Source organism: Mya arenaria, chromosome 11 (genome assembly GCF_026914265.1).
Source record: "Mya arenaria isolate MELC-2E11 chromosome 11, ASM2691426v1".
Classification (NCBI taxonomy): Eukaryota; Metazoa; Mollusca; class Bivalvia; order Myida; family Myidae; genus Mya; species Mya arenaria.
Window position 1 is genome coordinate 7,509,557 of NC_069132.1, and position 18,432 is coordinate 7,527,988.

General features: G+C 32.8%; 1 protein-coding gene across 1 annotated transcript; it reads left to right on the plus strand.

Moving 5' to 3' along the window:
- The first annotated feature begins 796 nt into the window (after positions 1-796).
- Positions 797-7,104, plus strand: LOC128209643 (uncharacterized). Its single transcript, XM_052913760.1, has 3 exons — positions 797-1,266; positions 5,429-5,654; positions 6,180-7,104. The coding sequence occupies exons 1-3, from the start codon at positions 1,058-1,060 to the stop codon at positions 6,309-6,311; spliced, it is 567 nt and encodes a 188-aa protein (XP_052769720.1). The 5' UTR covers positions 797-1,057; the 3' UTR covers positions 6,312-7,104.
- Positions 7,105-18,432: the final 11,328 nt, after the last annotated feature.

The following is an 18,432-nucleotide window of genomic DNA, read 5'->3' on the forward strand; positions in this document are numbered from 1 at the left end:
GCATGCTGTTGCAGTTTTATTTCAAATCAAATGATCTTTAGTTTAATCATATTTTATTCATCAGCGTATACACACATAACATAAAGACAGACAGAAAACACATGTACACTCTAGAAAAGGATTAGACCGAAATATACATATATCTTAAAAAGTTCTTCTCCAACAATTGATCTTTGAATTACTTAAGTATTATAAAAGCATTAATATAAATTCAGTAATTTTCTATTTACCGTCTATTGTTCTTCAATAGTATTTCATTCACAAGCATTAACGGGAATAGTTGAGGAGTACCCAACTAAACGATGAAAGAGCCAAAACAAACGGCCGGACTGCATTTTACTTCCATGACCACAGACAGGAAGCCGATTTCTGGTTATAAGGAAGATTAATTTACTGGGTTTGCTTTTGCAGTTATATTTCAAATCAAGCGATCATGGTAATAATAAAATAAGATTAAGATATCGACAAACTTTACCAATTCTGTTATCTTTCATTTTCCGTCTATTTGCCTTCAATAATATAACCGTAACATTCATTAACGGGAGTAGTTGCGGAGTCCATTTCTAAAAGATAAAATAGAAAACAAACAAAGGAAATATTTATTTCGAAGCATAATTGGAAACGAAAATTCTGTTTCATTTGAATGTACCGCACCACAGTATCCATCAAAAGAATCCAATACATGGCATATAATAGTTCATTAGTTGGTTCTTCTCGTGCGGTATTGGCAAATTTCTTTTTATTTATGACTTAACTAAACTCCTTCCTAACACTTTACAGTGGATAGATCGTTGCGATTACCTACGCACGAACAAATGCCATGTCTGTTTAGATTCAGCGAGGTTTTCGAACAAGACAGAGTGAGTCTTTCGGAGGGTACATTCAATGTAGACTTACCAAAACAGTGAGAATGTGTTTATCTTCTTATTGTATTCAATTTGGGAAGCATCTAAAACATCATGCTCCTAAGCATTACAATACAATATTATTATTCTAAAATTAAAAGGATAATTACAAATTATAATTAAAGTGAAACTATACAGAGCGCTTGATAAACATGGGATGTATATATTCAATGAAAAGAAAAGAAGCCCTTCGGAAGAATAAGACCTACCTACCTGCCAACACAGGGGATGGAGACAGTAACGGGAACAGCCAGACTCCGACCCTTCCTGAGTTTACCGACTGTCAAAAAGACCTGGTAACCAAGTCGTGGACAGTTGTTAAAGATGACATGGACAAACTAGGCATCAATATATTTATGAAGTATGTAGACTAGAATTCACAATGTATAGTAGTTATCCTACCAAGTTGACATCATTGTATTTAAGAAATAAACAAAAACATTGGAAATTATCCTTGTAGTGCAAGTTTATGTATGCACAGTTTGTTAATGACATGCATACTTGTACATATCGTTGCCGTATCGTTATGACTATATTATGTTCTTTATCCAAAGAAAGGTTTATTTAGGGAAATCTGTTGCGGCGTTTCTATAAAAGAGATGTTTCTCACTGTTGACTTTGCTGACAAAACCGTCTAAGGCAGCGTAAACTAATAACCTTTTTATCATACTTATGAATTTATTAAAATATGCCCTTCTTTTGACTCCGTAGTCGGTGCCATGTATGCGAAGCGTAAACTATTCATTCAAGTAACTCATACTTAGACATGTCCCGAATCACATGGTGCAGAAAGGGCTTAAATATCAGTGACGTAAAATGAACCCATGTCATCCGATTTGCTAAGGGGTTCAATGTCAAGAGCTTACCTTTTCCTTTACTGACTAGCAATACTTATTAAAGAGTTATGTGAGAATATTTTCTAGAATCTGCTAACAATGTGACAGGCGGGGCTTTAACTGGTTATACAATATCGCTTCAGGCTCACTACTAATTAAGAGCATTTCCTAGTCTAACAATTATATCGAACTCAAACAAAATGTGTTTATAAACTTTTAGAGAAACGTGCGGTTTCAAAAACAACTCCAGACCTAACTAGTCTTAAATTCCTTGAATGAAGATATTTCAAGTAATACATTGGCAAATGATGGTTGTATTGCAACTTATTCTAATCTTAGAGATGAAATTGCACGTGTTAGGACTTCGTCCCGTCCAGGGTGTCCTTTGTATGCATACGATTTGGAGTTTTTCGTATATGATTATTCAATACGTGATAAGTGAGGTATAGAATACAACAGAAACTACTGGGCAAAGTATTTTCTTCGTAAGAACTTGATATCCTCAATTTAATAATTACACAAATATATCTCTTTTCATTAGAACATAATGATAATCTTCATTGAAAAGATTGAGCATGTTTCAAACCATCGTTAAAAATTACCATAAGAGTCGGATCACCTGGCATAGTAGCAAAGCTACAACAGAATGCTTTATTATTCTGTCTGGTATCTGACTTTTCAATCTACAAAGATAGTTGGACAGCTTTTTTGCAAACCAAGGCCCACTTATATCCGTTAACAACACGTAAAGTCTCTATTTATAAGACAATTAAACACTTTTATTGACTCAAAACTTCTAGGTAAGTAATTGATTAGAATTAATCAGTCTTCCCATTATTTGCTTTATCTAATACACTATCAAGCTTTCGTGTGATTACTTACAATGTTCTCCAACTTCCGAGACATCTTGACATTAATTACAATTCTAACACACTCCATGACATACTTGCAACATTATGTCATTTTATTTGCATCGGTAAAATGATATATATACCTTCGTAAATATGTATGTATACTGGTTCGATTCATTTGTATTGATCCTCAATTTTCTGGCAAGTATTTATTTAACAGTTGACCATTTATTCTGGCCCTTTACAACGTTCTTTGATATGCACGGTACTCACACTGATCGCTGGATAAAATTCAGTTCATCTATGATTTACATATATCATGGTGTGTATTTAGCGTATTAAAAAAGATGCTCAAAATTGAGACAAATTTCAGGAAAAAACGCACATCTCGATGAATAATGCATGAGTGAATCCATAAGATAGTTCACCATATGCAAAAACAATCGATGCAAACGGACCAAAAACCGGTTTCCTTCAAATGTACCATGTAGATTTCATTGTCGACTTTTGTGGTGACGTAACATGGATGATATCATTTTGAACTATGTTCATAAAGGCAGCTTTTCAACTTGAACGCGTTTAAATATTTCTCACTTACAATATTGATATTCTTAGGATGTATTATGTTGTTTGGACCACTCCGCAACACAATAAATAACTTTATATGACTTTTAACAGAGAACAATAATCGTTGCAATCCGTTCAGCGAATAAAAACTTGTCCATTAAGAATAATTTGTTGAACAATTCACAGTTTGTCCATAATTGGTCCATCTCATCATGTTACCAATTATAAATTCTTATAATCTTATACGAAATTTTTTCAATAACAATGGAAACTATGTGGATAAGTCCGGTAGCCTAACATTTACCCACGATGACAAGAATGGAGGCTTAAAATATTACATAACATGTGCGTGATCGCAAGTGTATCACCGATGCCAACATTATGTCTAAATGACGAAATAAGTATGAAATTCACTATTATTGCTTCAAGAAATACATAATATGCGAGAGAATATTGGATGTAACATCAGTTCAAAAAGCAAACACTTTTAGAAGAAAACAAAAAATAATTGTGATACATTTGAAAAATATTGTTGAGGAAATTACTCTTCGTACTACACTGGAAACTACGTGGACACCTTAATGTCCCAATATTTCACGATGAGCCTGTTAAGAGGCACAAGGTTTAAGGACCAATCAGATACTCAACAAAAGACACACAACGTCATACAAAACAGACAGAATATATTAAAATGTGTATATTGATAGTTTTTTAATGGGAATTTAATGTGATGTTTTAAAAATTGCTTAAAGAATAAAAAAACCTTCGTTCTTTTTGAAAATCTTGAAATCGATAGTTTCATTTTTGCATAGACCTATTTTGAAGTGTAATTTGTAATTAGAACCACATGCAAGATATAAACAGCACATGTGATCACATTTTAAGATAAAATGTAGATTTTTTTTCATTTATTATTAATTCGGATTGCGTAATAATGAATTTATAACACTTAAAAAGGTGTTGTCATGAAACGTTTTAATATCAATATTACTAAATTTTATCTCAATAAGCTCTGGCTGAGGATGTGCGTCGGGATATAGAAGGTCACATTCTGACTTCATTTCCGTCAGCTATTCGCTTTGTTTAAAATGACCCAAGAAGTAAATTAACCTATTTTTGCTGGGATGTACATATTGTCCCAATGGTCTTGCTTTAAACACTAACCAAGGGTACAAATATTGATTTGGATAAGACGGTTACTGTCCTAACTGCAAAACAGAACATAAGGTTCGATCCATACCCTAACCATATACTTTTATCAATAATATGTTTTGCAAATATTCTTAAACAAATTATACCAATAAGTATTATTATTAACGGGGATGCCAACTATGTTGCTATAAAAAATTAGCGAACATATACGACATTACAGTAATTTCAATGATAACATAACATTTATCTTTATAAGTAGCACAATTGAATAACCAGATAATTCACGATTTACGTAACAATGACCTGTAATCGGATCTTTGCACATGCAAGTAATATCGTATTCCCAGCTAACATATATACTTACTGTTTAACTCTTAATCCTTTTAAGAGTCTTCCAAGACATGGTTGATTGTGTAGTCTGGATCATTTTGACTTAAAAACAAAGCTATAATGTCGACATACGTTTGCAAAAATATGTAAATGTTTTTTGATCCAAAATCCGATAAAATCGACTATAATAATTGTAAAATTTCCTCAACTCCTTATTTCCACAAAACATGCTGCAAAGGATAAATATTTCACTCCTAAAAAAGATTGTTCCTCAAAACTACGTTATTCATGAACGTTTCAAACATTTTAATTTTTGGCCATCCCCACCCACTTTTGCATTGTGAAAGGCCCTTTAGTTAACCTAGTCCATTGTCATGTGCACGTTTATTTGATTCAATTATACGCACTTAATAAACACAACTTGAATTTATGTTTAAACTTTTTGCTACTCGGCATGTTTCTGTAGCATTTTGCATAAATATTGAACTAAATATGTCATTAAATGATTAGAAGGATGTTTGGCAAACAAACAATATTTGAATATATGAACAAAAAGACACTGAAGTAATACATGATTAGAACAAATTGTAGGGAATAACATTTCATCCTGGACCATCACAGGCTCTGTATATATGTATTTCTGTAATATGTATCTTTATAAAATGTAAACAGATTAGTTAATCAAATAAAATACATTACGACTGCTCTTTACGAACGATCGACATTTCGCATCATTTGGTCGTAAATGAAATTTTCTTTTGAATAAATTGTTTGCTTTGTTTAATAGACTGTTTGCGAGTCATCCGGACGTACAGGACGTTTTTGCACCATTTAGAGGCATGAGCCCAGAAGACCTCAACGAGAGTAACCAGCTCCGCTCCCACGCCATGCGGGTGATGGGTACTGTGGACAAGTGCCTGAGCTGTATATACGAGTCAGATAAAGTCGTAAAAATCCTCCAAGAACTCGGCTCAAGACACGTGATGTACACGGCAAAAGTCGACTATATGGACGTAAGTCGCTTAAATCGCCGTAAAAATGTCCACGATTAGAAGGGGGTAGAAAGAATGTGGAGAGAAAATATTTTCATAACATTTCGAATGAAATTGGGAAACTTAAGACACTAGTACGTAGACCATATACTATAATTTAATGGTGTATTTGATGAGAGTTCTTCAATGTAAAACAAACTAGATTTTGTGCATATAACACAATAGGATAAACAGAGATAACAGTAAAATTAAAACCATTTTCAACTTTCTTCTGTTATCATTTCCCTGAAAAACTACGAAATATTTGCTACTGAGATTGTTTCTGTAGCTTTATGCATACATATTAAAAGTCATGAACTGAAAGCTTATTTTAATCGTCATTAATATTACCAAATATTAGTATACAATATTATGTATCTATACGATAGTATATTTAAACCACATTAACATATGCAGTTTGTTTGTTATCTTTATTCAAATAATGTTGCCCGTGATCTAATATGGATTTAATGTTTGCACTCAGTCGAACTTTTTTTGGCATTTCAGTTGATCGGACCGCAGTTTATCCTGGCAATTCAGCCTGTTTTGGACGACGAATGGACTCCGGAACTGGAACAGGCGTGGTCAGACCTTTTTAAGTTGATAGCTTTCATCATGAAGGCAGCAATGACCTTTTGATGCAAACACGACAGTTGCATGGTTATTGTGAAAATACTAATCACCACGGCAGTACGGTGTTGTGAATAGGTGTGGATACTGAGACTTACCCTTAGTAAAGGAAAAATATCATCATACCTTCAATATTAACACTCCTATTGATGAACGTATACCTTAGTTGCATTCATTTTCCGCATAATCTTCGGAATACCGTATGTGATGACGACAAGTGGCATCATTGACGCAGACGATGTTTATACAAGGTACAATTGTCTTCAAAGTGATACGTTGAACATTGTTGTTGGATTATAATGAATCATTGCGAATTATTTACAGTTAGTGAGTGTAAATACGAACATTAAATATTTCAAAATTTTCTTGAATATCAAGCAAACTACTGGTATTGATAACAATGGTCTATGAGAGACAATGAAAGTTGGGCAAGAAAGATAATTTGTGAAGAATGACCGACCTGTTCAATCAATGCTACTGGTCTGGTGAATAAAATACGTTTGTACCTGCTTTAGAGAGCAACTTCCTATTGTGTTGCCACCATTTCCAGCTACATGTAAATTTATTTAAAATCATATACATGTATGACCAATTATTATCAATAGGTAACATGGACTCATTAGTTGTATTATAATCTTTGATATATTTTTCGGTTATTTCAAATGTTTAAACGTTTGAAGTGGCAAGTGTATAATCAATCCATTTGTCGATTTGGTATTTGGTTTGGTTTGCATTTTTAAGTTGTTTACGTGTTTGACAGCAAAAGATATTGCAAAATATTCAACAGTTTCTAGATCGTGTCTCTCCCTCTTAATGTGCCGATTTTCAAAGCAAATAAAAGTTGCGGGAAAAAGGCAGAAGATATATGTTACACATCAAACAGACTTTTAAGAGATGGAGTTTTTTCATTTAGCTTTGTCACGAACTTGTAAAATCACGGCAAAATCTACGATCAGCGAAATTATCACCATCGTGTAAACCTCTTGACAGCCCTCTTGGCAGTCTCTATAATGGTTTCTTTGTTTCTACGCCAAAAATGGTTTATTGAACAGCTACTCTTTAATCAAATACATAACGGAAATATTCAGCTCCAAAGGATATTTTACACATTTTCTGTGAATGCACTTAGTTTTGCTAAACCACAAATGAGAAACCGTTCATGCCAAAGCATCAGGAGTCGCGAATACATGCTCGTTTTGTCAAGCAAAGATGTCTTGCTTTTCAAAAAATATATATATATTCGATAAGGATTTGTGCATGTTTAACACATTTCGTGGCGTATTAAAATATATTTTCGGGAATACTGGTATTTCCTAAAAGTGCTCTCGAAATAAAAATAATTTGCTTCATTAGGTTCATTCAGTAAACAAGGTCCACTAAACACTGAATTGAGTAAATTCAATTAAGTACGAAACCATATTTCTGCACAAAGGTTATGGTAGGTAAGAGTTGGACGAATGCTAATTCACGCACACTTTGGAATAGCGGCAGATTAGGTAAGATATTTTGACAACATACAGTGTATGTCATTTCCGTTTGCATTGGCGGTCAGCGAACTATTGGAAAACGAATTTACTATTGACTCCTGTATTATCCAAACGCCCGACCCGATTACAAGGAAACTGAATTGGTTGTTCCTCATAAGATATACTTTGGAGCATTGAATATGCTTCGCCGAGTTCTTTTTTAACTAGTTCCCACTAAACATTGTTGATAAGCCAATCTCAAAAGAGTCACTGACCGATCGGAAAATTGAAATGACTCCGACGGCAGCATGGTTTAATCGTGCGACCTCCGATATCAATTGTACTTAGGTGCAAGTTATTAAGTATGACATTACCTCAAAAGTGTGAATTCCTCTGTAAAAGTATAATGTACTCAGGATTTAAATAAAACGGGCGTCCAACAGTCCGAGATTCCAAAAATAGCGTTCGGACTTGTAATTCAGCAGTTCGACGGACTTCTTTATGTTCCGAATAAGAAGCTACATAATTATATTATCAAGACACCAATTCGTTAAAGATCAAATGTCGTTATAGGTAAATAATTGCGAAAATTGTTCAATGAATTTAGAGAACGAATTAAAATGACAGAGAGGCCATTTGCGTCACAAAAACGTATGCTTTATTTGCAAAACATATTTGTTCGAATTAGGGATTGTTTATATGCAACTCAATGTGTCACAAATTACAAAAATACCACAAGGAAAAACTTCATACAGCGTAAATAACCGTAAATTGAGAACATAGCCATCATAAAATCCAGAATCCTCCTGTGAATAATGGGAGAATGGCGTTGACATTAACGACACTCCCAAACGTCATCGTGTCATTGAAGAACGTTCAAGTTATAAAGACGTATGTTTCGCTTCCCTCATTTAGAATTTAATTGTTGACTAATATATATATAAGCACTGGTTAAACCCATGAACATTGTCGCCCTTGCATTAGTGTTATACACCGGGCATGTTAACACGGGTGATAAACTAAACGTCACGTGATCACAAATGCAAACGCCACAGCTGCAAACGCCAGTAATATTTATGCCCGATTGTCAATCCAGGTAATGAATTCAACTCAATGTGAACTCAACTCAATTTAAATATTGTTAAGCCATATCAACCAGATTTCTATGTATCTGACTATTTCAGTCACTCTGTTGGTTCTTAAGAAAGAAAGATTTACAGAATACTGTAATAGAGTAAAATTTACACATGTACTTATATATGAATATTAATTATATTATATAAGTTGTTGGAAGCTGTTATGAATTGGTAGAATAGTTTTTAAAAAACGGAACAGTGCGGATATTTTGTGCGTTTACGTGATTTGTAGACAAATAGGAGCATCAACATATTGGAATTGCCAACTTTAAAAGAAGATTATTAAACCTGAGAAGAACATATATCAGTGTTTTAATCGTTTTAATTTGAGAACGCCATCTTTCATACATTAATCGTCGTAAGGCTTGATCAGATAGTGATGATCTGGAATTCGATTACCACATGTCCTCCTTGTGCTGATATGAGAGATACATAGAGCGTATATATTTTTTTCCATGTCAACGCTTCACTGAAAACAACTGTAGTCACATTGTACACACGCTTTTCTTTTTATTATCATTTGGATTGCCAGTGAATAATTGTTAGGTCATACATATTATAGACATCTTGAAAAACAGTAAAAACCACTTGTTTGCAATAGACTGATATACTGTAAAATTAAGGTAGTAAAATGTATGTTCATATTGACGTAGTTGTCTTTATTGACAAACAAACTACACCAATTAAGAAAAAAAACTGTACACATTACTTTTTATACCTGAATATTTGGAAATAAGCAATTTTAAACTTTTGCTGTAAACCAACACACGGTTATTTAGGAAGGAAAATGATGTCGTAAACGGCTTTAAAACGTTTTTATTTTGTATATTCTAACATAGTATTGTCTGTGTTAACTACAAAACCATGCATAAGTCACTACTCAGCATTAATGCTATGAACTATGGTAGCGATGAATTGCTGATTTTTAAAATTGAAACATGTTTGTAACATTTTCGATTTATTGACTGGAATTTATGACTTAGCATCTCAAAACTTTGACAAATTTATTCGGAATTTCGAATATTGAGCTTGATATTTCAATTCGCTGAAGTATGAAGAATATAAGATTAAATAAATGTCATTGTATTTAGGAATATAATGTCACATGTCAATTAAGTATGACATTTGTCATATTGGTTTTGCAGTTTCAGGTATAGCCCTCCTACTTTACAGGATGCTAAAACAAAATGAGTAAATGCTCCAGGTAAAGTTTTCAATTTCCCTGCCTTTACTAAATATCCTAGTATTTGTTTTATCTGTTATACCAGCTAATTTCCATTTATTGCAATACTCAAACTAAGGATCTAATCCAAACTGCAGCTCATTTGTTGAGTTTGCAAATTTAACAATTTCATCCACATATAAGATAAGGAATATCCTAAACAAGTCGACATCATTCCCATCTTAGCTTAAATGTTAACAAATAGTTTCTATGTCATTCAGTAACATCAAGAAAAGGAAGTTTTCGTCCATACTCACTGACCATGCGTTGCATTCTAACGTTAAGTTTATAACTTAAACTTTAGTCTATAAGAACCGCGCGCGCTTAATCGTTAAGAATTATTACAGTTTTACGATTTATCAGACATGACGTCATTATTTAGTTTTCCTCCTGGCCTAAAACACGATACAATAAAAGTCAGAACAAATTGGGTAAGCTCTAAATCATTACGGAAATAGATGGTCGCTTCGCTCGTTCCGCCCTTCTTAACCATTTGGAATTTGTTTAGTCTGGTGTGAACCATTATCATGCAGTGTTCTTAATATGCAAAGGCATACTAATATTGAGCGATAGTATACCTTACATAAATGTGTCCCTACTTTAAATATATAACATCGATCGGTCCGAATATCACTGTATTTTAATATAATTCCTTATTATAGTTGTGGCCGGTCAAGTATAATATTGACCCCTGACGTCATAAAGCTATTGAGTGCGGCTTGTGATTTTTACAAAGGGGAAAAGTCACAAATAAACATTATTTGCATTGCATAAACATTAATAAAACACGTTAAAAGCGCTTATGAATATGAAATTGTTACAACAAATGCTTGGTATAAAATAAAAAAAATAACACACCACTTCGGGCCATGTGGTATTATAAGGACCGGACTGTCAGCCCCCGAAAGTGAAAGGACCAACTCTCGAGGGTTGACTTGCCGGTCCTTATAATGTCCGATGACCCTCAGTGGTGTGTTATATTTCTTAATAATTGACTGTAGTTCTTTTCATGTAACATAGAATTGCATTAATCGTGCATAGAGTTGACATACAGTACATGAAAATGACCCGAAGATAGTATGTTGAACACATGTATGGTATTGTTTTCGTATTATGTACACAGAATAATAATAATAATAATAATAATAATAATAATAATAATAATAATAATAATAATAATAGTAATTATAATACTAATAATAATAACTATGATACTACTTCTAATAATAATTAATATAATAATAACAATAATAACAATAATAATAATAATAATAATAATAATAATAATAATAATAATAATTATAATTATAATAATAATAATAATAATAATAATAATTTTTTATAACCCATCCAACTTTTTATTATATATTAAAAAGACTATTTTGGTAGGATTAATATTAACTAAATATCAAATCTGAAAACAGGTTGATTATCAGATTGCTATTTCGCCTTAATATATCGTCGTTTCTTTTCCAATTAAGAGATTGTTGACAGGAAACGATATGGTCTTTGGGCATGATGGTGCATTACAAATGTCACTATTTTACGAAATGTTATTTGTCACAGTAATGCGCACCAGACGGTAAAACAGTGTCTAAGTCCAGAAATAATTAACATTAGTGTCTGTTCCTCTGACGTTCAAAAGCAGCAAATATAAAATGATTGCTTCATTATTGTGTCTGATATCTAACGGTTGTGGGGCCAGTTTATTGCAAACTGCAAATATAGGCCTGGGTTATCATATAACGACGCTGGAGGACACTACTTAAACTAAATTCGTCTTGATCCGGTAATGATAAACCAAGTCAACCTGTTTTAGTGGTAACCGCTGAGTAAAATAATATATATTTGGGATTATGGAATATCTTATTCGTCCTTGCTTGTATGTAAATATATCTAATTGTTTGACCATTTACTATATTTTTTCAATAACCTTGCTTTCAAATTAAGAGATGCAGAATATCGTTTTAAAATATATATGAACTATGCGTAGTTACTTGAGACAATATTTAACTTGTCTGCCATTATGTTACACTGACGTAACCGGACTTCCTGAATGCGGAATTAGTCTTTCCGGGTGTTAAATAAATACCGAATTACTAAAATAATTGTGAATTGTTTCTTCTTATTGTGTTGACATTGGATAGCATATAAAAGAAATTGTTTGTATGCATTACAATAAGAAAGTGTAATGATATACTTAATCGGATTATTATATTTCAAAATTAAAGTATCAATATACTCTTGTTAAGTATGGGATGTAGTCATTCAAAGTAAAGACAAGAAACACTACTCAAAATGAGACAATGAATATATTACCTCGTAAAAATGACCTTCTAGCCAAATAAAGTGATTGACACCGTAACGTAAAAAGCAAGATCCCTCCAGTTTCTGCATTCACCGACCGTAAAAGAGCCCGCAGTAACCTAGATAGTATGGAAACTTTGGCATAAATGTATGCATGAAGTATTTTCACTAACATTTTCAAAGCATTAGAATTATCGCACGGCGTTGGCATCCATGTCTTTTAAAAATCGTTGGCTTGCATTCATATAGGGTTTGTAGTTATCGGTCAGTCTGCGTCATTATGTTCATCAAGTAGTTCGTGTAAGCAATGTTGAATAAAATCCGTCTGAGGCGGATCGAAGTACAAATATTATATTATCATGTATAGTAATTTGTCAAAGTATGTCTTACATCCGACTTTTCGTCATATTCGTGACCATGTATGCAACGGTCTCACTGTTTATTTAAGTTGGATAAGCATAGCCATGTGGTAAAGTACGTGATTCAGGAAGCTAAACATTCCAAAACGTACAGATAACCCATATCATCTTAAGCTCTAAAAGGTTTGCTTATGGGCCAAGGGGACGTGCTTATCTTGATATCTTACAGATTAACATTAACAATTTAAGTATAACAATGTGTTCAATCCGCTTATGATTTGAAAGAATGTTTCGTTATATAAGTGTGCAATATATCCGGCTCAATAGCATGTTGGAGCATTACTAGGCGTAACAAATTATAGTGCTTATTAAATTGCCGGAGAAACGTGCTGGTGGAGTAATAGTTTTCTCTCACTTATCATGGTATGTATTGACAAAACCGAAATCGTAAATTTCTTGATATAATATATTTATTTAAAGTTCTACTTTGACAAACGATGGTTCTTGTGTTGCCTCTTTTGCATATCTCAGAGATTAAACTGAACGTGTTAAGACTGAGTTCCTCTCCAGGATGTCCTTTGAATGTGGGCACAAATTTAAGGTCTATATTACGTATAAACATATCACGAATGACGAATAGATGTAATGTTCGTATATATTTTTTTTATACCTTTTAAACGAGGCAAATAATGCAAGCTTCGTCCAGTGGCCCATGTGAATTCGAACCGAATGATATCTCTAAGATAATTATCATGCAATTTTATTCGCATGAGGGGCAGTGTGTATAATTCTTATACAGCGCAAATATATAATCGATCATTGCAAAACAGGTTAAACAACAGCGGAATCGACGTTTATACAAATATAAATATGAAAACAATGGTATCCGTTATAAAAGATATAATTCAGTATTTCTTTGTCTTATTGTTTGTGGATGACTTCGCAGTTTTCAATGTGCATTTAAGGTCATAGAACCTTGTGAATTCTGGCATAGATAAATTTAATCTGGACTCGCTTAAATGTATCCCAAATTATTTGATGTAATTTGTGGTTACTTCACAACATATTGGTTTGAGTACTTTCTCATTTCAGGCACCAGACCTTTTTTAAGTCGCACGGTTGATGCGAAGGGTTCAAGCCATACTGAGCCGTTTAAGTACGGTACGACCTTTATAAACTTGTAGTCTGAGTTATAAATTGAAATAAATTGACACGAATTTAAGACTATTTGATGTTCTCCATATTACCCTGTAGCTGTTTGCTAAAATGGTATGGAATCGAATAGTAACGAATTTTTATAAGAGCCAGCAGTATTTTCTTTTTTTTCCTATCATGTATTATGAACAGACGAACACCGTTTCGTTTTCAGACTTGCTAAATTTTACGGTGCTATATCTTTCTCAACAATGCACATAACTGAAGGTCATAATTAAAAACAGTTTGTACTATTATGTCCACACAAGGAAATCACCATATTTTTATTAAAATCCAAATGTAACTGCGAGTGCATCCTGTAAGTAATGATTCCTTGAAAACAGAAACTCACTCAAAGTTAAATGAAATATCAGACTCGGATTTATTGGGGTAGTTTTGGTAGGCGCAACACTCGATATCACCGAAACGCATAGAAATATACATGTATACTCTTTAAGCTGGTATACACACAACCACATAGTTAATGGGCTAAGTTCTTAATAGTTATAAGTTCATTGGTAACTTAACATATACGCTGGAATGTCTCATATAACATTTAAACGTCGAATTAAGTTGAAAGGATTCGAGCATACAATGTTGTCAGTTACTGTCAGAAGAGCAACATTTCTTGCACATATTGTTATGAAGTTAAGCTTTATAAGCTTGAAACGGATAGAATCAGGTTATGTTTTACAAATTACTATATAAAAGTTCGTACATATTTAACAAAAATTGTGCCAGAGTCCTTTATACAAATGTGTCATTAAAACAACTTTCAATTTTCAGAATAAGGTTGTTAAGTCCACCAATTGAAAGTGAATTTATGTTGAAATTATCTAAGTCTGGAGATCAAGCTCTTGTTGATAAATTTAATAGCACGTTAAGATATATTGATGATATTCGTAGTTTAGATAATCCTGTATTTACAGACAAAATTCATTCGATATATCCTTTACAATTGCAACTTAATAAATCTAATACATCCGTTTTAAAAGCGTTCTATTTAGATATGAAACTCGAAGTAAAGGAATATATATTGAGCATCAATCTTTATGATAAACGTGATGATTTTAATTTTAAAATAATTAATTACCCTTCTTTAGATGGTGATGTTCCTAGTTCACCATCGTATGGTGTTTTTGTTGCACAGTTGATAAGATTTGCTAGAATACGTACATATGTGAAAAAAACCAACTTTCGCAGTAAACTTATGACGCAAAATATTCTAAAACAGGGTTTCAGGTATTACAAATTAAGGAAAACTTTCTCAAAATGTGTTAATGGTCATTATAATCTCATATCAAAGTATAATAGTAGTCTTAAATCGCTGATTGCTAATAGTATTGCTCATCCCGATTTTTATGGTAATGTTGTAATGAAAATTCGTAAAATTAAAATGTTTCCAGCAGGTAGATAGGCAGATAGACTTAATGAATTACTTGGATTTTATTTAAACCGTGGATATAAAGGCAATATTTTGAAGTGCACTTGCCTTCTAGTTTTTGAAGATTCAATTTCAATTCAATTCATCTTTATTTGTTCCCAGTTTTAGTACAATGATGCTTTATGAAACTCTATGATCACACAGTTTTAAACCTTTTGTTTTATAAGGCAGATTGTGTTGGATGTTTAAAGTTTCAAACAATGACTGCATCGTATCTTTGAAAAATGTTTGCATTAGGTGCTCTGAATTGTATCCCTCTGTCTGCAGATAGAGTTTTCTATCTTTCTTGTTTGTGATTTTATGTTCTATGTCTTTGGCGTTTACCAAGTGCCACTTAACCGGGTATATGTTAGATCATTTTGCTACTGAGCTTGTTTCTGTAGCTTTTTGCATAAATATTGCCCATATATCAAATATATATGAATTTAATGTGTATGCGTTAAAATACTTCAAAGTTATAATTAAGTTATTCCTATAATGACTAATGTATAGAGGACCACACCTCAACGTTTATTGGGCAAACTGACTGTGTATGGCGTATAACAAAGATTAAGAATCGAAATAATTTGTTCAGCAATTAAAAATAAGAAAATGACACGAGGAGTTATGTTCAGCAACTACTTTTGTCCCATTTATTACTTTAATCAATTTGAAAAGTTATTAATAAAACATCCGAAAATGAAAAACAATAATGAACAATAGGAATGAAAACTACAGGGACAAGTCCAGTGGCTTAAAAAGTAACAAAGATCACAAGAATTAAAGGTAACTAAATACTCGTTGAGAGAAAAATAACTTAAATGCAGGTCCAGGAATACTTGTAAGCCATTGCTGTCAACATTTTGACAAAGGACGAAATTAGGAATAATCTGGCATAGCTTCAAGAAATACATAATAGGAAAGAGAACTTGTGGATGAAAACAGTGGTTAACATCAATTCACATAGAAAACTCCTGAAATTAATATCTGATTAAATAATAATTAATCTTATGAAAAATTGTTAAGCTAAAGTTCGCAAAATGTGACTTTGAGGTTTATAAAAGGTCAAGGCCAAACATATACTCATTGAGGGAAAAACGTATCAAACCAACAAAGACTTTACATTCAAATATCAATAAATTATATATATATATATATTCGGTATTAAATATAGCATTTTGACTCTTTCAAGACTAAAATATTGCTCCCTTAGAAATTCCAAACCGAAATTTCCTTTTGAAATTGATCGATTGTGCATTATCCTTTGCTATAGATCCACGTGTAAGATATCTGCAGAACACATGTCCATTTATGTACAAGAACATGTAGAACAGCACACTTGTTGAATAAAGGCTATTCCAGAGACATCTAGACATAGCCGACAATGTATGTGACCAACGATTGTTGGAATATCAAAGTCAAGTAAAACGTCTAGTAAATTTCATTTTAGCTGGCTTATGTCAGAATTTTACATTGTAAACAATTTTATGAATATCATCCCAAGGATAACTTGAAAACCATCTTAATGCCATCCCTGCCAAGGTAAATGTTACGTGCAATATAACGTGAAGGTTATAGCAAAAACTGTTATGGTTTGTTTTGTGTAATAAATAAACATTTTAAAACTGTTTTAGACAGTGTTAATGAAGCATATGTAACGTAACGATGAATAAAGACACAAAAATTTAATTCAAAGTCCATATCCAGAGATGAAACATCCTGCTTTATTTTTCAATGTATATTATTGAAAACGACTGTTTTTGAACAAGTAAAGGCAATGTAAGCTTTTTGGAAAACACTTCGGTTTCAACCGGTTTTGGGGTTATTAGTCTATCCAGATGCGTTTTGAATATGTATCAGACGCATTTTCTTTCACTTCGAGGTTGGATTAAGATCCGTTTTGTCAGTTTGTGTTAGTTCAAATTTGAGAGAATACAATTGACTCTAGAAACAATATTTTAGGTTTAGATGTCGCCAATAAAGTACATCCTAGATCTCGTAAGTTACGCTTGATTATATAGCTATTTGTAACTTAAGACATCTACGTTTTGTTCTTCCAATTGCTAGGCAGATAGGTAGATATCTCTTTACAGCTGGCTTACATGCCCCGTAAATCGTAGAAAGTATAGGTTTTTATTTCTAAGTCTTAGACTGATGAAATGCTAAATTTATCGCTTATCTCCATATTCCCTGGAATCAGATTATCATGAATTTCGTCGACAAGTTTCGCACGGATGAATTTGGGTGTTTTTGCCATTTTGTAAACTTAGTCTTATGATTTTGTGTTCTATGTCTTTGGCGTTTGCCCTTTGCCACTAAACCGGGTTTATTTTTAAACTTATTGCTACTGGGAATGTTTTTGTAGCTTTTTGCATAAATATTAACCTCAGCACGGTTCGGGCGAACTTTAGCAAACCCTTGACAATCTATCTTTTTTAAATAATGTTCTACAGAATTGATTGCGAAAAAAATACTGCACCAGAGTTATTGACTTTTGGTTTATTATTTATGCAAAAAGCTACAGAAACAAGCTCAGTAGCAAAAACCCGGTTTAATGGCTCTTGGTTAACACCAAAGACATAGAACATAAAATCACAAACAAGAAACATGGTAGAACAGCACAAAACTCCACAAACAGCACAGTGCATACATAATATATATACAAAACTAGGTATGTTTATCAAAGATTGTTAGGTACCGCCTTTGAACGGTCAGTAAAATGTAAATTAACTGGGGTTTAAACCAGTTTAAGTGCACAAACCTCACTCTTATCCCAACAATCCTAAATAAAGAAAAATAAAAAAGGAAAATTTTATCAAAGTATGCATTAACTTGAGGAAACTTAACAATAAAACTTCGAAAAAACGATGGTTCTTGTGTTGCATCTTTTGCATATCTGAAAGGTTTAACTGAACGTGCTAGGACTGCGTTCCAATTCAGGATGTCCTTTGAATGCGAGGACAAATATGAGGTCCCTATTCCGTAAAACTGTATTACAAATGACGAATGAATTCAATGTTTCT